This window comes from Ylistrum balloti, unplaced genomic scaffold (genome assembly GCF_031769215.1).
Source record: "Ylistrum balloti isolate Yb309-2 unplaced genomic scaffold, AGI_CSIRO_Ybal_v1 Utg369992, whole genome shotgun sequence".
NCBI lineage: Eukaryota > Metazoa > Mollusca > Bivalvia > Pectinida > Pectinidae > Ylistrum > Ylistrum balloti.
The window spans coordinates 296145-319003 of NW_026782074.1; the positions used below are offsets into that span (position 1 = coordinate 296145).

Sequence of the window (22859 nt, forward strand, 5' to 3'; positions counted from 1 at the left end):
TCATTTGGCATGATTGATCTCAATCGAAACAGATACAGATAAATTCTCCTTTATTATTTTGTGGTTTGGATTTTTTCCATACTTGTTTAAAGTTCAGTTGTTTTCGGTGAATTCAAATTTATTGATATTATATAGTGAATATGTACATTTAACCTATCCAGCATTTTTGTAGTTATTCCTGAACAACGGTACACTGAAGACAAGAAAAAACCTAAGAAGTAAGGAAATTATGTCATTTATCTTCAATAAAATGAAACATACAGAAAATATTCATTTATATATAACAATACAAAATATTATTAAAGCTTACAGGGAAAACATTCGTCGGATATTTTTATTCTATTAACACATGAAATATATGATATATGCCCTACAGTAACAGGACTGTTTCGATAATGATTTTAAGTATATTGTTAATTCGGCAATAGAAGTGATTTTGTACTCCATATCTCCAAATACATGTCCATCCATAAGCATTGCCATCGTCTACAGACGCCAACATATCATATGCCCAGAGCAAGGTTTCAATTAGTTTTCTGAATCACCGTAAAGTATGAATGGACAAGGACTCAAACTCTCTATAATGAGATAATTTCAATAGAATCTAACAAGAAAATACCAACATTTCAAATAAAGAATAAAAATAGAACGAGTTCCGTTTAATATCTATATTACAGCTCTACAACGACTGTGTTGTAATGTCGGAAGCTCTACAAACATGCGCTTTCAAGGTATTCCGCCAGAACTCAATATCTACAGCTGTAAACACACTAACAATGTAGCCCCGCTTTGTCTCAATCGCCTCAGCACTTCATACATGCACGTACAAGGTAGTCCCACTTAGACTCGTTCTCTACAGCTTAACATACGTGTATTTTCAAGGTTGTCCGCTTTATCTCGATTTTTAAAACATTTATACATGCGGAAGTCAAAGCCAAACTTTATCAACACAAATACAGATCTACACAGGGGAACTTCAAAGAAAGCCCCATTTAGTCTCTATTATTGCAGGTATTCACGCAGGGATTTAAAGGAAGTCCTATTTCATCGCAATTACTGCATTTTCACATACAAGGTTATAAAGGGAATTCCCATGAGTAACTACATCATTTATTATAAAGGACAGCGAATGGAATTTATCTCAGTTGGTATTGTTATTCCATTTTCATGTCGAATTCTGATACACGTCTATTCGTTATTTTATCGTTAGAAACTAAATAAATGTATAATTTGTAAATGTGTTATAAATAATCAATCGACTGTCATCCCTGATTGATAGACAACATAAACCATTAAATTGTTAGTTACAGGTGTTCATTTTCTTTATTTCCTACATATAAAAACGCTGCATGACTCAAACTCGAAAACAGACACGATATAAAAAGGTTTTTGTTAAGAAGACCAACGGCAGCTCTTGACATAAACAATGTTTCACAAATAGCATAGTGTGACGAAAACTAATAACATTTATGATATTGTGTACAGCATAAAACGCATGAAGACACATTGCGCACACTTATTATCTAATCCATGATGTCAACACAAGCTATTTAGGATGCTGCAGTAAAACAACCACTTACTACCTTTTTCATTAGACTTTGACTAACATCAATCCACTAATTAGATACTTTGAACTCTGTGACAGAGCCTTCCCATTCTGATATATATTGATAAATTGATTTTGTATTAAGCCCACATTGTACCTGTATTACAAACCTGCAATATTAAATGATCGATTTCAGATTAAATCTAATATTGTGATACAGCTTTTATTTCGTAATAAATCTTAACTGAGTCTTAATTGTTTAAGCGCCTTCAGTGTAATTCTTTGCGATTACAAACAGGAAGCTCTTCTAGTGGTGATGTATGTGTTCCGCTATGTCGTATTCTTCCAAACATCTTTATTTTGCTGCGATTCCATATTGCGATAATGGACAATGTCACCTACACGGAGATGGACAGTGTATAATACCACCATTGAATGCTAGAAACCTACATACATTAGTAAATAATACTGTTCCTTTAACTCCAAACCAACTGAATCATGGTGAAGTATGGAGAAAAACCAACAAAATCGAAAAGTGTGCAAGACGTTCGAGACCTGGAAAGGTAAACGTAACGACATCCCCGTCAAGTCAACGTCCATGTTCTGTTTAATTATTGACGTATCATTCCTTTGTAACCTGCATGTTTTCATTCATTCCAACAGTGGCACGGTCCAGAATATACACGTTCTCTTGTAATCATTCAATATTGAAATTTATCACATTTATTAACTTTTGGGTCAGTGCATCTCACCATGTAGTTTTTGACATTTTCCGACCAATTTAGATTTTTCTCAGTCGTTTCATTCCGAGGAGGACGAAATAGTTGCATGATGCAGTTTAATAGAATGTTTAGCTCTACTGTATATGATTATAGATTTACACTGAAAGGTACTATTCACTTCTACGTTTTTGTACAATATTTGATAACAGTGAAAACGTATATTGTATTTATTTCCTGATGCTATGTTTCTTCAGTCGCCTCCCTGAGTTCACATTTTAGGTCCTTAACGTCACTGACGGGTCCAAGAAGGACGAAACAGTTGTATGATACAATTAATTCATTGTTTGGCTCTACTGTTTCTAACTGTATCTAATTATTAAAATGTGATATTCATATGTGTGTCTTTTGTGTGAGGATGTTATATGACATCATGTTCGTGTGATTGGTGTGCCTTTCAAGATGAAAGAAAACGCACATAAATCATAATTTGAAAAAATATTTTTATTGAAAAATCAGTTACAAAATGAATAAACATACATTTACAGATTTGATGAAAAAAAGACTATGGTTTAAAAAGGTAAAAATGAAAGAGTTGATTGGTATGTGCATGTAAATAACAAATACGTCATTTATATAAATATACTTATATATATATATTACATCACCTCGTGTAGAGACATTGCGTCACGTAACGGGACTGTCCAGGAAAAGGAATTGATATACCACGAACCTGAAACTTCAATTCCGTTTGATGTGCTTGTGGTAGGTGATTTACTTATTACAGCTCATGGCAGATATTGATATTCACAAACAATAGCAACAAAAATGGAGAAGAATTGAAACCATTTCCGCCACAGTAAATCTACATAAACAGAATTCTTACAGGTTGAATATCGTGATTGTTTGGCAAGGTGATGACGTATCATTCGAGCGATGTCAATTGCCCACAATTTCCAAAATAATCAGAATGCCATTTCTGTTTCACTTTGAACCACAGACATATAGATGGGCCAGTACGTGGAGTAAAGAGAATGATATCCAATCTGCTGAATCATAAAGTATCATTAACGGAAGTCATGTTAATTTGACCATTTGTAATAGAGAGAAAATGCTGTATGACATATAGTACAAGAGTTGTTGATGATACTTGGTTGATAACATTTGATGACTTTCCATTCTGTCTAGCTTTTAGTCGTCTTTTTCAGTTTGTTATATTGTGGCACCAGGTGAGAATGTGGAACTGAACATGCTGTGTCGTTGATTTGAATGGGGAGGAGTGGTGTGATCTCGTCCGGACTTACTGACGTCAATGGCAGCTCCACATGTTGGACACATAGGTTCTGTAAGTAAAATCAAGGTCAACTTGTTACTTATCGCATCATAAAATGTCTCATACTGCAGTGTCTCATTTCCTATACAAGAATATTCAAAATCTTGATATTACATCTCATTTAGCAGAATTGGAATTTTACATGTGAAATCCTTAGTTACTAATAACAAATCACTTAATGACAAAACTACACTACAAAATTGCCTTAAGTTATCAACATGTCAGGTGACCATACTGTCATTAATACGGTGGTATAGTACAGTGGTTAACACAATCATCGGGTACCTATTGTTGGGTTATAATTTGTTAACATCTTACTCGTATGTTTGACAGACAAGACGCTGATCCTGGACTTTGACCTGGCGAGATTTCCACCTTCATCGACGGTCGGAGTGGCTAAGATGGCCTCCCATGGAACAGAGTTGAGCTGATCGTGACGTCGAAGTTTAGGTTTATTGGGCTCCACATTCTTATAAAACTGCAGTATCTGTTTAGATAACACTGTCATAACGTCCCGTTTCTGTAAAATAAAACAAATATCAAGATAAAGGCTTAAACTCATCCGTAGTCTATATCATAGGTCAACAGTGGGTACTGTTGTTCTTCAAAACTAATAGTACACCTTAAGCGGTACCGGAAGCAAATTATTTTTGACACATATAATTACTGTGATCACAATAACAAATGATGGACACTTGCCAACAGCTTGTCGCTTTCTGCATCTTCCATTTTCTTCACATATGGCAGAAAATGTGTGTTGCGACGCTCTGAAAACCTTCCTGTCTTCTCTAGTTTTAGTAAACCAGCATTATCGCTGAAATGTTCCTGTTGAAAGGTAATGTACACACATTACAATGATAATGATGAAGCCAACAAGCTAAATGTGTAGTGTATTTAGCTAACATCTATAGATGTATACGTGTTACCTGAAATCAATGCGATATATTCGACATTATCAAATATACTGTTCTGATGTCCGCTGCTGTATTGCTAAAATCGTATCCTTGTCAAATAGAACAAAATAAACAATGAAATAATTCATCTTCGACACAATTTTTTTTTCATGAATACATACCCGACAATATAAACATACTAGAATTCGTTCAAACACGATCGATGTAACACGAATTTTAATTAACACTCCCCACCATTCATATGCGTAAAACTGAACACAACGTCAGAACGATGAAATGATCAAATGTAGTATGGTAATGTTAGGTAAACCTACCATGAGCGAGAAATCAGCTGGTCCAACACCTACAAACACCACTGACAAGGCTCTATGACTGTTTTCTATGAGGCGCTTTATCACATTGTTCATGTCATTTATGACTCCGTCCTAAAATACAGCACAAAGGTTAAGCATGTTTGTTACACGTTCGTTTAACACTCTCTTCATATTTTCAACTGGTTGATGTATTCTTCAATTTTTCAATATGAAGTGGTTTTTTTCTCTAACCATATTAGTTTAAAGGACATGGAATATATTACGAGATTACCTCTGATAGGTACTAACGTGACTATGTTTGCTCAAGAAGAACTCTTTCTTAAAATATTACTGCCTAAAAGTTTAAGAAAACATTAATATTATCAAAACTTATGAAATAAAATTAGCCATCGAAATGTCACTACTTATTGAAGCCTTTGTCGACAATTAAAGTTACCACGCATAAAGATCTCCTCAATACTTACCGTTATAACGAGAAGTACACTGTACACATGGTTTTCCCTGGAGGAGTTCTGACTTTCCTCCAGTGCTACTGCCTTGTCTATTATAGGGGCCAGCATAGTCGGACCGGAAAACGTCAGAACAGGAAGGATGTCCTTGTACTTTCGGATCACTTCCTGTATAATTTACATCAATACGAAATAACTTCAGGGTTTATGGGCGTTTTAATTAACAGATGTGTATATTAGGACATTGCGTGGCCTGTATATTAGGACATTTACTGACGTGTGCATTAGGACATTGAGTTTGTCTGTATATTAGGACATCTACTGACGTGTGCATTAGGACACTGGGTTTGTCTGTATATTAGGATATATACTGACGTGTGCATTAGGATATTGAATGGCCTGTATATTAGGATATTTACTGACGTGTGCATTAGGACATTGGGTTTGTCTGTACATTAGGACATTGAGTAGTCTGTATATTAGGATATTTACTGACGTGTGCATTAGGATATTGAATGGCCTGTATATTAGGATATTTACTGACGTGTGCATTAGGACATTGGGTTTGTCTGTACATTAGGACATTGAGTAGTCTGTATATTAGGATATTTACTGACGTGTGCATTAGGATATTGAATGGCCTGTATATTAGGATATTTACTGACGTGTGCATTAGGACATTGGGTTTGTCTGTACATTAGGACATTGAGTAGTCTATATATTAGGATATTTACTGACGTGTGCATTAGGACATTGGGTTTGTCTGTATATTAGGATATATACTGACGTGTGCATTAGGATATTGAATGGCCTGTATATTAGGATATTTACTGACGTGTGCATTAGGACATTGGGTTTGTCTGTACATTAGGACATTGAGTAGTCTGTATATTAGGATATTTACTGACGTGTGCATTAGGATATTGAATGGCCTGTATATTAGGATATTTACTGACGTGTGCATTAGGACATTGGGTTTGTCTGTACATTAGGACATTGAGTAGTCTGTATATTAGGATATTTACTGACGTGTGCATTAGGACATTGGGTTTGTCTGTATATTAGGATATATACTGACGTGTGCATTAGGATATTGAATGGCCTGTATATTAGGATATTTACTGACGTGTGCATTAGGACATTGGGTTTGTCTGTACATTAGGACATTGAGTAGTCTGTATATTAGGATATTTACTGATGTGTGTATTAGGATATTGCGTGGCCTGTATATTAGGATATTTACTGATGTGTGTATTAGGATATTGAATGGCCTGTATATTAGGATATTTACTGATGTGTGTATTAGGACATTGAATGGACTGTATATTAGGATATTAACTGATATGTGCATAAGGAGATTGAATTGCCTGAATATTAGGATATTAACCGACGTGTATATTAAGATATTTAGTGACCTGTATATTTGGATATTAACCTACAGGTGTAACTCATAGGATATTGACTGATCTGTGTATTCAATAGGATACTGACTTAACGATGTGTATAAAGATATTGACTGAAAAACGGACCACATATTCATATTGACAATGTTTTGTATCTGAGATAATTTCCGAAGTTGGGTGATTTTTGGGGAATAAACCTCATTATATAGAGAAAAGGTACGTTCTAGTGTTATGGGCACTCGGTGTAATTACATTACCGGAATCTAGTGTAGAACGTGACGACCATGTTCCTTGGTTTACGTCAACTGACGGAAAAGCATTATCCTTATGGAATTTCTTGACTAAATTAAACCAAACGATTACTGAAAACCTGTTCTTACTTTCTTCACCATCATTTGGTTATGACGTCATATTTCTTACCTCAATGTCTCGCATGTACGGCGAGGTCTTGTCACCTGAGAGCGGGAAGCAATGTGACGGATACTCTTTTTCATTCCATTTGGCGCCAAACCCGTACAGCGCCACCTTCCTATCAAAATTACAGTCTGAAATCACCCTACCGACTGTCTCTAGAATGTGTAGATACGGGTTCGACTGAAAGGAAAGACGCATACTTCTCAACACAGTATGTAAAAGAATAAATAGTAAGCAATAAAAAGGATTTTTCCCCATTTTTAATTATGATAAATTGATGCTGTCTGGCGTGCGGATATTTCTCATGAAACAATATTGCGAAGTTAACTACAAAATCGAAAACAACGTGATTTTGCATCGAATTTTACAATATCAACTGCGTCATTTATGTCTTAAACACTGCTCAGTATATCTATAGAATTGGATGGAAGTCGTCCATCAATTACGGACTGTAATACTGTCTGAACTGTTTGAACTCTAAAGACCCTATTAACGGGGATCCAATTAATAAATTATGTCAGCGTCATTACTGGTGAATGTATATTGGGCCTTAATACTGTAATCACACATACGATGAAGTCAATCAGAAACTGAGAGGGAAACTTACATTCAAGTCCCGTATGTTATGGAGCGAGTAAATATCGTTAAGACTTCCATTAGAGGCCTGCAAAATAGAAATAAAATTAGTTCTAACATCGTTCATGCCAGCTAAACAAGAAATTACAATGATTTCGCTAGTTTTGATCAACAAGTTCGTGGGGATGACCAGTTATCAGATAAAACAGTCTAATTTCGTTAGTCAGAACAGGAAACCATTCGATACGATAAACTGCTCCCGCCTGAGGCTGTTTAGTGACAATGTCACATGACGATCACATTCTGACGAATTCCAATTAAAGGCTTGTCATGAAAGAATCCGTAAACACATGAACACTTCATTAGAGCTGGAACCAAGGCCATGAGTCACGTCATCCATTTATTGCAAATAACTAGATATTTTCAGTTTGCATTATCGGATGGACATTTATATAACCATTGTCGCCAAGACTATTAGGTTATACATAACCATTCTGGTAACTTGTATTCTTATATAACCATTCTGATAACCCGTATTTATATCGAACCATTCCGATAACTGGTATTTATGGTATAAAGTCTAGTAAATATGGTGTACTTTTAGGTAGGTAGAGTTTTATGAACACTATCTTGTATAGTTTCTGACATAAGAAAATAGCTGTATTTTCTCCACATTTGACATTTGACATTTGACATTCGTTTCGTCAATAAAAAAATTATAAATGAAATAATTTTCACATTTTAACTTAGGAAATCATCAGTTTTTATTCAAATTTATGTAACCAGAATAACATTTTACCTAACACTATAACAGGGGTGAATCACATCAACAATCTATAAGGTATAACAGTTATGATATACATATCGACTGACCGTGAAGTCAATTGCGATCATGAGATTCAGGTGTAAACCCCCGCGGAGGTAGTCGATTAGAGTATGCTGTCTGTCAACTCTACAAATAACAAATAAATAATCATGTTATCAAACAAAGAAGAAATCAAGACATAAATTCTACAATTATAACAACATATAACTACAAATTGAACAAAGACATATACCTAACACACGAACTGTCCATTGTGACCCTTGACCCTGTTTTCCAGATCGATGATATGTAGAACGTAATCTTATGATACTTTCAATCTGATCAGACCTTGAAACATGCAGATCTGATGAAACCCCGTGAAAATTGCAGTTCCCATGACCCGGTGTCAAATAATCAACAGACAACAAGACATGCGTTTCCGGGTCTCAGACAGTAGATCTTGGACATTTTCTCGAGACAATATTATTTGAACTTATCTGCGAGTTGTCGAATGAACGTTGCTGAAGAAGCCAATTTGGCACCAGCAATATAAAAAAATACTGTTTAGAAACCATATGCTTAATATGTTGTCCAATATTTAAATAATGAGGTATTGATGAATATTACGTAAGACTTTTCCTAATTACACAATGACAATGTATGCTGATTATAACAGGGCCCTGCCAGTTTTATGTAAAACGAAGTAAAACTAGACATGTAGTTTTAATGAAATACTCTGAGGTTAACAAGGAGTAGATTAGACGCTACTGCCAAATATTCTGGACAAGATTTATGCACAGGCAAAGACATTGCCTGTCAAATATACCAACCATTTCTAATAAGATGTCGTTTCTTCGAGAAAATCAGCTAATGTTGCAAACTTTATAACAAAAATTGTGATAAAGCGTTATTTCAAAGACCTCCTACTTACCAATATAACGATTTAAATACAATTTCATTGCAAGACACAATTAATATGATTATAGCATTACGTGTTTTGAGTTGACTTATCTTGCCAGAAACCTACCTAAACTTGATGATGCGCAAGTCCCACTTGTGTTTATTCTGGTCTTTCGGATTCGTTAGTGGCAGTGTAATAAAGCTGTCTTTTCTTGTCCTGTATGACGTCAACAAAAGAAAGAAATGAGAAAAACGTTGTGCTGAGTTATTATTTGATCGCCGACTCAAAGGATTATACCAGAGACAAGTGATTAGAGTAAATATAGAATAAGATACAGAATTGTCAAAGAACAATACCAGAGACAAGTGATTAGAGCAAATATAGAATAAGATACAGAATTGTCAAAGGATTATACCAGAGACAAGTGATTAGAGTAAATATAGAGTAGGACACAGAATTGTCAAAGGATTATACCAGAGACAAGTGATTAGAGTAAATATAGAGTAGGACACAGAATTGTCAAAGGATTATACCAGAGACAAGTGACACAGAAGAAGGATTATACCAGAGACAAGTGATTAGAGCAAATATAGAGTAGGATACAGAATTGTCAAAGGATTATACCAAGAATAAGATACAGAATTGTCAAAGGATTATACCAGAGACAAGTGATTAGAGTAAATACAGAATAAGATACAGAATTGTCAAAGGATTATACCAGAGACAAGTGATTAGAGCAAATATAGAGTAGGATACAAAACTGCCAACTTATCAAGTAAATCGGTCAACTGTTTTGTCCTTCTGGGACTCGACAGTGGTTATAGGTGAGTGAGGAAATACAAGCTATCGAAATTAATGTGAAAATACAGATGAGGAGGTGCATTCGCCTCTATATTTAATACATTGAATAAAATGCGCCATCCGGGAGTACGGTCTACATTACACGCCCTCTGTGAAAGTGTTTCTCGTTTCTAAGGTTAGCCCGTTGTAAAGAGCGATAATATCTGATGGAAATGACATTGTACCATGATAAGTTTGTGATATTTTAGTAAGAAAACGTTGTTAACATTGCCTGACAATAATACTCGTAGTGTATGTGTTTATATTCACAATGTCACGATACAGTGTATATTATTAATTGATGCGTAAAAATTGGATCAAACCACAAATTTAACTAGAAATCATATTGACAATAACATCGAATACCAACAACTTCTTAGAACACAAACAGCCAGGAGAGAAACATCCACATATACACAAAAATTTGTATGCATATGAATCGGAACACACAATATATATATAGATATGTCACATTCTAAATGAAATTAGAGTAAGAGATGGAATACAGCAGCAACTGGTAAAGTATATTAATTTGATTCTGTGAAATAAACACGACTTATCAATGACTAGATAATATGAGGTTATCAATACGGCCCTGATCGCCAAGCGATGTTTTCTTTAATGGACCTGTGTATGGTTTCTATCCTGGCACAGGAATGGACTATTAATGGAACTTACGTGTCTTGTTTATGAAGCTCCGCCAATGTAGTTGACACATCGCCAATCAATTCAAACTTCTGTCCACTGAAAAAAATATGTTTTCATATTTCATCTACACTTAAATAATAACTATAAGTAAATATTAATAATTTGTGTTGCTGATAAGAATCGGTGATATCTTGGTAAACTTTCTCAAAAGTATTGTCTTGCAGGTTTTAACATGGCGCAATGTCACCGAAGTATCATCTCGGCACTCTATACAGACAGACGTCGATATTTCGAATTTCAGCAAATATGTTGGTTTGTAGGGTTTGTCGCCCCGTGGACAGCCAAGGTCATTTTGATATTGTAGTAGCTATTTTATTGATTACAATACGGGAGACTTGCTTCATGTCATCCAGAGCAATGAAGTTCAGATTTCTTGCCCTTGGACACAACCATGTCAGCGCAACATCTCAGCTTCTTCAAAACAAAAACATCACTGGTTGAAAGATTCAAACGAAAAGCACCTCAGATCTTCACGCAGAATCTCAGTAACTTTTTAGCTATATCGTGTGGGTATTTTGTTCAGAAATACATTCATTACTTGATCCTACCAGTTAATTCAAGAAGGCGAAGTATGTTCGAAAGTACATTTAATTATCAATGACAAATTCATTACTTTCAGGAAATAAATTTCTATTTCTCGTGAGAAGTCAAAATAAAATGCCTAGATTTTTGATGGCGCAATGTATATATTAAACAATTATGCAGAGAATGGTTCAATACCATTCGTTAATTCTTGTTTATGTATGCTATAATTGGCAGGAAAAGGGTCAGAAAGGATTTTGTCATGCAGGTGAAAATTATAACAAAAACTTAAAAACACCATCAGCAATGGGCTGAAGTTAAAAAGTAAGAAATTCAATGACGATTTCACATTTTGAATTAATAGTTTATAGGAAGCCTTCGCTACATAGTTTACACGTAAATAACGTACAATCATATTAATGTCCCAAGCATGCTGGTAAGCAAATACATGCATTCGTCATATATCAGCAGGCTAGAGCCCTCATAACTAATACAACCCAGATCAGATGTATGTTATTTCCGTTCTATAATATCAACGAATGAATATAACATCTGCATGCTACAGGTCACTGTGTAGTATTACATAGATATATCCGTTTAATAATCATCATTACTTCTGTATAAGAACTCATTAGCAGTATAGACATTATTTCCTAAAGGTACGTTCACTAGGAAAAATACAATTGATACCCAATAATGAAGGGTCATATAAATGTCACATTATGGGTGTATGACAAATGGATTGCTTTGAATGAACGTCATATTACATGTGTAATATTGTAGGTAAATGACGAGTGGGTTACTCTGTTTACATGTCATATATATGTAATATTATGGGCGTATGACGAATGTGTTACTGTTTATACCCGTCATATTATGTAAATATTGGTCATCTTGCAGACATTCAATTATGACTTTATAAATGTTACCGATATATGTTTCGTTTGTAATGAAAATGGGTTCACTGGTTATGAAACATACACGAGACCATTGTCATGTTTTATCTGAACATGCTTTATGAAGACAGTTCAAAGTCAGGTAGGAAGACTAATTGTCATAAAAATGCAGGCATTTCTTATCGTCAGAAAATTGCTATTGGGTGCTCGGTTAGCGCAGTGATAACGCACTCGTCTTTCACCTAGCCGTCCGGGGTTCGATTCCCGAAACGGACGTGAAAAGCGTTGGGGTCACCTGCCCGACCACGTGGGTTTCCCCCTGGGTAGTTCCGCGCGCTTCCATCCAGGCTAACAAGAGTGATTAATTAGCTTGTTAGTTTGTTTCGCAATTGTAAAATAAATAAAGTTTAAATTTATCTCTATAAATGAATAAACAGCTGATAAATGCCTTTTAAGAACCAATTTTCGGCAAGTTATTTTCTAGAGTTAAGGATGGTTGTACTTGCAAGGAGTCTCAAATGTGAATCTGCCCTCAACATCAACAACAAATATCTGTGTATAAAACATATCAATTAGTTAATCTGCTGTACCACATATATCCAGGTTGTGTAGGTGGCAATGAAAGTGATTGCATGTGATAATGTCTTATGATTTCGGTAATTACTGATGAGCACATACACATAAGAAATCACATGTTTAACAGGATGCAACGAGTATTCCGGTACCCCGCGATAGAGTAGGCGACATGCACAGGCATAGCAAGTATATAACATCGATATTATTATTCAATATTGACTTACGCTCCATCCTTGTCCTTAGGTAGAAGTCTGTACAAACGGATCAGTCGAAATCGAATTAATACATATACCACGTACAAGTCATCAAATTTAAATCAATATACATATAGATGACCGACCGAGTTCCAATGTAATATGGGATTAATCAAATAATAAATAAATTCCACATAACGCCAGCACGAGTGTAAGATTCTATTGATCACAAAACCCTTTTGTCTGAAAAATAAATGAAAACTCTCAAATTAAGTTAGATGACAAGCCTATTTCGAACATTTTTCACTGCCGAGAGAATCATATACCATCATCAAGGTGAAACTAAATTAAGACGTCACAGCAGTGTCGTCATCTGTCTTACGATATTGATGACATGGTCGTATCACGTAGCACCGCGGGTGATAAATACACTTTTATAACATTAATAGGAATAAAGAACACCTGTTAAAAAAGTATTGCAACATGATAATTTAATTTGGTGGACCAAAAGAGTAACCAGGATATGACACGTTATTGTTGAATGCTTTTGTGTGTACGTATGTTTTATCCGTCACCAGACAAATCGAATATTATTTCTAAAAATACCGTGTTGCTGTTTGTAATGTTAAATTATTCATTTTTGCAAACAGAACTGTTTTGACGCATGTTTACTTATTACTGGTTATACTAGAATTAACTGTACATTTTTATATACCAAGCATGTTTCCACTGATAAACTTGTAATTGGTGTGATAAATAAATGATTTCTAAAAAATAATCACCGTTTTTGTTGTTATTTATATATTTAGGTATTTACCACAGATAAACATTAATTGATTTTGATATACATTTTAACATTTTTTAAAAAAGGATTTTTCAAACATTTCTTAATCCTAATCTAATGCTGATCATGAAAGTTTCAAAACGATTTTCCTCAAATCAACCTTATGTTGATGGCGATGTATTGAACAGGTAATCAAGTTGTTGAGTGTGTTATATGTTGATGCTTTCCAAAACATGGACTTGCTGGTTTATTACATAATCGAACATTTTCCTCTAGTTAAGTCGTTTTCTGTATATTAACAGAACCTCTTAAAGATACAAGCCTAAACAATTACAAGTATTTTACGCACGTGATGATGTTTATCATTTTATATATGCTTTCAATGTTCCAATGTTATTCACAAATTTGATAATTTACATTTTAAGGCAGTGTATTTTACATTTTTTACTGAAAATAATAAAACTTCGTTAAAATATTGTAACAGACCTAACGATACAGCTCTTACAGTAGTGTCTCTAGCACTTTGGAGAGAGACCTCAAACACTGTAACTGTATTGTAGCTCTATAACCGCTGTTAAAAGTGACATCCCGTGAGTGATTGTCGGTGCCATGCAATGCATAACCTTATACTTACCGAATGATGAAATATTAAACACATTTTAATACATTCACCAAGATTAACATACCATATTCAATATATGTTCCTTTTGAAGTAGAAGTAAAAAAATGTCCAAATAGGTTATATTCTCACGAAAGCGATATAATTCTTTTTAATACAAAAAAAAAAAAAAAAAAAAAAACATTCCGAAGCAAGATATCCGATGCAACAAAGTAATGATAAGAACTATGTGAAATAGACAAATTACAAAATACAGAATTGTATTTAGAAATCTAGAGGTAGAAACATGAAAATTTCGTGGTTAAATTACATCGGCTCGAAACATGTTCAATAGTGAAACAGTAACACCAATTCCAATGCTTCATTCATGTTTTACAATATGTGAAGTGAGGTTAGGGGAGAATTGGTGGCCTGATATTAATCACTCATCACAGTAAGGTCATAATGTCTGATCATCACCTGACACAGTGAGGTTATATAGTCTTAATATCACCCAACACAGTAAGGTCATAATGTCTGATCATCACCTCACACAGTGAGGTTATATAGTCTTAATATCACCCAACACAGTAAGGTCATAATGTCTTAATAACACCCGACACAGTAAGGTCATAACGTCTTAATATCACACAGCACAGTAAGGTCATAACGTCTTAATATCACACAGCACAGTAAGGTCATAACGTCTTAATATCTCACAACACAGTAAGGTCATAACGTCTTAATATCACACAACACAGTAAGGTCATAACGTCTTGATAGTACCCAACACAGTGAGGTCATATAGTCTTAATGTCAACCAACACAGTAAGGTCATAACGTCTTAATATCTCCCAACACAGTAAGGTCATAACGTCTTGATATCACACAAACACAGTAAGGTCATAACGTCTTAATATCACACAACACAGTAAGGTCATAACACACAACACAGTAAGGTCATAACGTCTTGATAGTACCCAACACAGTAAGATCATAACGTCTTGATATCACCCAACACGGTAAGGTCATAACGTCTTAATATCACCCAACACAGTAAGGTCATAACGTCTTGATAGTACCCAACACAGTAAGACCATATAGTCTTAATATCACACAACACAGTGAGGTCATATAGTCTTAATAACACCCAACACAGTAAGGTCATATAGTCTTAATAACACCCAACACAGTAAGGTCATAACGTCTTAATATCACACAACACAGTAAGGTCATATAGTCTTAATGTCAACCAACACAATGAGGTAATATATTATTGTCACCCAACACAGTAAGGTCATATAGTCTTAATATCACCAAACACAGTCAGGTCATATAGTCTTAATGTCAATAAGCACAGCGAGGTTTTATAGTCTTCACATTAACCAAACAGCAGAGTCAGATAGTCTAAATGTCAACAATCACAGCGAGGTCTTATAGTCGTAATGCTACCCAACACAGTAAGGTTATATAGTTTTAATGTTACCTAGCTCAGTAAGGTCTTTACACCTCATCGTCAATCGAGGGCATATTGTAGTTAAGACATCCTACATACTGTAGTCTGATTACGAAGATAACATGGTCTTACGGTGCGACATGCGAGACTTCCAGTCCACCAACACAATAATATCATGCAGGATCACACAGGATAAAATGGGGAAAACATATGTTGGATAAAAAGGAGACAGAAGTATAAAGATGAGTGAACTACGTGAAAAAGAACGTATTAGTAACGAACCCACTCTAAGACCTACCCTTTGGGACCTGCCACTGATTGTGGTACATGATTTTTCTTCCTGTTTCACAGTGATGCAATAAGCGTTTGAAAAAAAATTATATATTGACAACAAAATATGCTGAGATGATATTTATGAAAACTAATGGTTTCACTCAAATATCGCATTGATTGGTGAAAAGAAGGATAATATAATGTGTGCAGACTGAGAATCTGTCCGAAATGATAAAAGGGAACACTGGATACAGTTGAAACGTATGAATAAGAATATAAACAGAGCTGAAGAGACAGACATATCTTAACACATCTTAATATCATATTTCGTCAGCAATATTCATTGGTTAATAAATCTAAATTTGAAATGCGGTATAAATAATTCTCTCTCCACCGTGAAATTGTTGATAATCACATTTAACGAGAGATTCCATCTTCTAGTAACAATAAGCTATACATTAAGGAAATTCCTGTGATCAAACTCTTGTAATGGAATATTTTACAATGTACATCTTAACTTCCGTACAATTTTACCTACCTATAGCAAGAAAGCCTCAAATTTCTCGTCCAGTCATTGTTGCAAAGCTTCTGAAGATTAAACGAGAATGGTCGCCACCTATTCGAGAGAACCAGAAGAACATTGACAATTGCGATCGTGTGTGTTCTTCTTACTCGTAGGGTTGTGTTTTCTGTGATAGCTAAGGCTATGTTTATGGCTGTGTCCTTGGACAAGACACTTTTTCCAAAAAGCTACAAAGTGATTTGTATGTTAATTAAGTTTAATAAAGCACATAAAACGCCAGAGTCATTGTGAAGAAGCTGGTGGCTGTCTTACTGAACGATATACGAGAGTCCCGCCAAATGCCATCTAGAGCATTTATGCTAAATCAGTACAGACCCCCGCTCATCAGCTACACATATATCCTGCTGAAATGAGCTGGGTGTTCATAGAATGATACACGCAAGAAAGAGAAATAAGCAAGCTCAAAAGTAAAACATTATAATAAAAAACATGACGTGAATGGAGGAGAATGTCAAATTTATAAGACAATGACACATAACAATGTGCTTCCTCCTTATAACAGTTTACTTCCATGTGTATCATTTCAAAACTGAAATGCAATTCCATCCACTGTATAAACTTTGATAGGTATCACACCGTTACCATTTGAAGCTTCTTAATAAATGGGGAGTAGACGTAACCTATAGCTTTGTATATTGAGTGATCCTTACATGTAACAGTGTGTGACATACCTGGGTTTGTTTGATTTTGGGTAGACATCTGTGCGATACACGGGTTGGAAGTTCCCCGAGTCACGTGATAATTCCTTAGAAATCTCCAGGTAAACATCGTGCTATTAAGACAGGAAACATGAACTAATAACCTTAGGATTGTAATATAGAATATTTTGATGCATATTTAATTACAGAATTTGTACTGCGCAAGAAAGTACATTAATTAAATTTTACAGGTACTTATGTATAGAAAAGTATGTAAAAGTCTGTGACCGTTTTCGGAGTTGACAAGATGGCCACCATATAGCAACTTCTGATTGGTTAAAATTTAAACGTCCGATTTTTAAAGGAAAAGTAGTGCGTATGTATTTTATGACATCAAGAATACAATTATGGAGTTCATTTTCTGATTTAACAAAATGACCGACGAGCGGAGCTTCTGACTGGTTGAAATTTACATATTTTTAAAGAAAAGTCTGTACAGAGGTGTGGTCTGACAAAACAATGATGATGGATTTTCCTCTTTGACAAAATGGCTGCTACATGAATTTGCATATAGACGAATAATGTGGTGAAAAGCAAATATCGTTTCGTTTTTTAATCACATTACGTATGAATCCGTGTGTACATCAATAACGATTGCGGATGTGTTTGGGGGACATATGTAACGGTCTTAGTTACAATTAGCGCTTGTTTATATGTTACATCGATATCCGACATTATGTATAACCAATCCTAAAAATCCCTATTTACTGGCTATAAAACTACAATGACATTTCACTGTAGACATACTACGATAACATTCATTAAATTGTTAATGATACCACTGTCCTTTGTCATATTATAATCACATCAGAAATGTCTCTTTCCAAAAAGCTTAATATTCTCTGTAATTTCTCTGGAATAGACAGCACTCAATCCTCTTTGTTTCCTGATTATCATCGTTATCTCTTTTTAACCCTTCAGTTTCTTTGAAATCAATAATAAAGATCTTCATGACAGGGCATTATTACTCGCTCGAGATATTTTTAACCTTATATCTACACACACACATATATATATGGAACAAAATTGTACGATCCCATCTTTGGAGCAAACTATATCCATACTTTCATTCTAGAAACTTCAGTGTAGACGCGAGTGTTTGAGGTAGTTCAATTCGTACGCCGTAACCAATTCAGAATATCAGAATTCATGATATTTTTTATCTATTTACAGATAGTTCGATTACAATATTTTGTAATTTTAAATGAATTCCGTATATTTTTCAATTAAAGTTTTTATATCACATCATGTCGACTGTAAATTTAAATGCTTCACAATGTCAATCATTGGACCAGAATAATGGTTAATAAAATTCCGTCAGTTTTATACATAAAATCGATTTGTTTCTCAAGACTATTTTTAAATACTAATCATACCGACTAACGCCCTTTAGATTCGTACCAAGTTTATTCTTGTATCTATGCCATAAAAAGTAACATTATTTTGATATGTACTCACCTTTTTAGAGAACATGCCCTTCGACTTATCAAGTTTACGAGCGGCCACGTGTATATTGACTGTATCGCGTGTTACCGCCATGAGCTCCGACGTAATGCTGATAGTTCCCCGGGGTTTAGAAGATTCTAAAAGAGAAAGCAATAAATGTTTGTGATAATTAACCGGATACAAAGAGAAACTCTATAAGACAGATATGTAATATCACAATATATACCCATCTGGTTCCACTATATCAGTTTTCAATTTCTCCACGTTAGAATGTTTGGCCTGATACATTGTACTATTACATTAGAATATTTTCTTTTAAAACGAATTAAATGTATAATGCTTTTTTTGTTTCTGTGTATCCAGTTACAACGTTATAAAGCCAGTCCCTATTTCAACCCCAAACACTGCGTGTGGTTATATCTTTTCTCTGATTGTTTAATCAACTTGAAAATCAACGCTGTTAAAATGGCGACAAGGCAGTGTTTTTCGCCTCTAAACTGTCCTCTAATTCCGTCTCTGTTGATGAAACCACTATTTACATGGGTCTTCAAAAATTTACCACTTTCAATCACATTAGGTATTAGTTTAGTTTGCTCGTGAGCTGATGTAAGACAGAAGAAATTTTCTATGACAGGCGATTCAGTCTGCTGCAGATCATGGGACTCTTCCACATTTAGAACTCCCTGGATTTAATATTTTGTTTTTTGTCGTAATTTGTGTTACAAGTCATTTTCAAATACCCTGTTTGCGAGTGAATCAAGTATTTATATATATTCATGTTTTCTGTTTACCCCTGTCAATGATATATCCTACCTTGAACTCGAAGTATTTATATATATTCATGTTTTCTGTTTTCCCTGTCAATGATATGTCTTACCTTGAACTCGAAGTATTTATATATATTCATGTTTTCTGTTTACCCCTGTCAATGATATGTCTTACCTTGAACTCGAAGTATTTATATATATTATATATATCGAAGTATTTATATATGTTTTCTGTTTACCCCTGTCAATGATATGTCTTACCTTGAACTCGAAGTATTTATATATATTCATGTTTTCTGTTTACCCTGTCAATGATATGTCTTACCTTGAACTCGAAGTATTTTATTACAGGTATACATAGTTTCTTTGGCGTTGATGAGATCCATGAAGTTAAGATCCACGCATCCCACATAGTCTTGTAGTTCTAACTTGGAATTACTGGTTAAAAAGGAAAATGAGAATTACACCTCTTGTTATAACTATTTCACATGTAGTGCCATAACATTAATTTCTGAATCAACACTGAATTTCGAATAAAAAATTGATCGTGTATTGCTTGTTAAATTCAGTGTGAAATTTAAGCTGGGCAGACCATTACGATTTGTCTGTGTCTAAATTTCTCTTCCAATCCAATACTTTGCAATCATGCATGTTAGCAACTCTATTTGTTGCGTTATATCGTCTGTGAGTGTCTCTGGCCTGATGTATTATATCAACTCTTTCAATTCCACACAATTCTTATAGGAAAGTCTTGTATTGCACTCAAGGCTTGCCTCACTTTGCACTATGCAAACATGCGATACCGCACAGATCAACAAGAAAATAAGAAGCAATTGAAGAATGTTGATATTCGGATAGAGTAACTCAACAGGACAAACACGTACTATATTATAAAAAGCCACCGAAAGCATTATCTTTCAGTACCCATCTCTTACTTCAGATCACCCGAGGACATCTAAATGACGGAATAATGAAAGGATTCTCCATAGAATGATTAGTCAAAATCAGCGTTAAGACCTGAGAAGTATTCCGGAGACACCGGATAATAATTTGATGTCAGACTTGGTAAATACCGGAAGGGCATTGAAATAACCGTCTGAAAGGAATACATCAGATAGGAGAATCACTGATAAGTATATCGGCAACCATAAATCATTTTTAGGATATAATCCTTTTTCTCGTGGAAAAATTCCACGGTGATGCGAAAAATGCTTTAGTTGCTTTCTATGAACGAGGAAAGTTACACGTCACCGTTACGGCAAGGCTCTAAACAAAGCATGGCGGAATTCATTACCAACTCAATAACCCTCTCGTAGGGACCTCAATGTATAATCATAGTGACAAGTTACGCAAATTGCTTTGTGACAGTGAATATAAAAATGATTATTAAAACTTTTTTTCTAAGACAACCCTTTCTAGAATTTAGATTAAATCATTTCATGATTTTATCGATAATTTTTTTTAATATTTCCATCTTCTATCTCTGAACATGACATTTGTTGAAAGCATCACCTTCATCTCTCTACAAATTCTTGACAGAGGAATAGATACTCATTTTGCACAAAGAAATGTGACACACATGGTACCTACTTGTAGTCGATATCGTAGACAGAAAATCGCATGTATTGGTATGTTCTTGGATCAAACTCAATAACAAAGGACTTTTCAAACTGAAATATAAAGTAATAGTAATCAGTTTATATACATATATATGTTGTTCTTCATTTGATGTTTTTTTGTTAGCGCTACCTCAATATATATATTAAGAGCGCCTTACCTTTGGGTTTAGGGTGTTTTTGATGGACTCAGTACGGTCGTATTCGACCCATTTACCCATGGACTTGACGAAGAGAACACACATCGGATCGGACTTTGTGAAGGTATCGAGGTCCACTAAGTCCGTACAGCTGATCATCAGCTCGACCTTCATCCCCCTCATAGAGGTCAGCAGATGGTCAAGATCCGTTGCCATGGCGACACTTCAACGAAATCGGCACTTCCGGGTACCTTATCGAGTTGCTAAGTGACACATATTGTTGATAGAACCAGACGAAAGTGAGATGTCATTCCGGTGAGATTCATGTTCATCCCTGTCGTTTATCTGGGAGTCTCTTTAACACGTGACATCTGACCACCGTTGTTAACCAGATAATTACATCATCTGTTCAGCATCTACAGTACTTCACTTGTCACGTATCCGTAATACGGATGTCTTGAGTATCGGTATCAGCTTTCCTGTCACCCTATTAATGACAACAAATTATTAATGAATGAACATTGATTGTGGATGGTTTTCGACATGTTTATTGCACAAATACCATTACCATTATCACCGTGAGTGGAAAGCATGCCTGAAAATATTAGTTTTAGCAGTTTAGTAATCAAACCTCTTTCAACATCAGAAATGATAGACGGAAAAAACAAACTTCTTCAGAATACCCGGACTAAAATATAATTCTTCGAGCAATCTGAAGAACGAATGACACTAAGTTGATGCAAAGCTGGTGCAATATAAAGTGGTCCGGATGAACATTTTTTGTAATAATTTTACTCACAAAAACAAAACAAAACAAAACAAAAAAATCCTGTGCGGCGATTGGGATCATCTTTTGGTGTATAGTTCAATTATATGAAATAAAGATAAATAAATAACTTATTGGTATATTTGCGATCATCAAGTTACATTGGGTACATTTGTAATTTCAAGGTTTATTTACACAAAAAATATTGATTTGTTTTAAGAACCATGAGTCATCCATGTTACTTGTAAATATACTCAACAATGCACCTGTAGTTCGGTAATGCCTCGTAAATGAATTATCCCCCTCCCCTAACCCTCGCTCAGAGTAACTGTTCACAGAAAACTGAGCCGTTTAATCACTGAACAGTACAACATTCCACCTGTACTAAGTGATATATGTATTATTATAATTAAGAATCATTGACGTACATTATATGGTAATTAAAGCATGACCAGTACTCTACGGCAATACCAGAACACACCGATTACGATGTAAGGGAAGTAACTCCTAGACTGTACTGAGATTGATACAAATATAATCATTAAAGTTTAAAATTTGTGTTATAACTACTTTAAAACATTTCTTTAATATCAAAAGTGTTATTCTCTGTTTACCAAATTAC

At 34.8% G+C, this 22859-nt stretch overlaps 1 protein-coding gene across 1 annotated transcript; it reads right to left on the minus strand.

Annotated features, from left to right (window-relative positions):
• Positions 1–3477: 3477 nt before the first annotated feature.
• Positions 3478–21687, minus strand: LOC132547980 (copine-3-like). The gene is made up of 16 exons (XM_060211796.1): positions 21493–21687; positions 21306–21385; positions 20041–20153; positions 18961–19085; positions 17476–17576; positions 16760–16837; positions 10893–10958; positions 9501–9590; positions 8542–8620; positions 7700–7756; positions 7099–7272; positions 5291–5443; positions 4827–4937; positions 4298–4423; positions 3917–4118; positions 3478–3680 (listed from the first exon to the last, which is right to left on the minus strand). Exons 1-16 carry the CDS (start codon positions 21685–21687, stop codon positions 3478–3480), a joined length of 1953 nt encoding a protein of 650 aa, XP_060067779.1.
• Positions 21688–22859: the final 1172 nt, after the last annotated feature.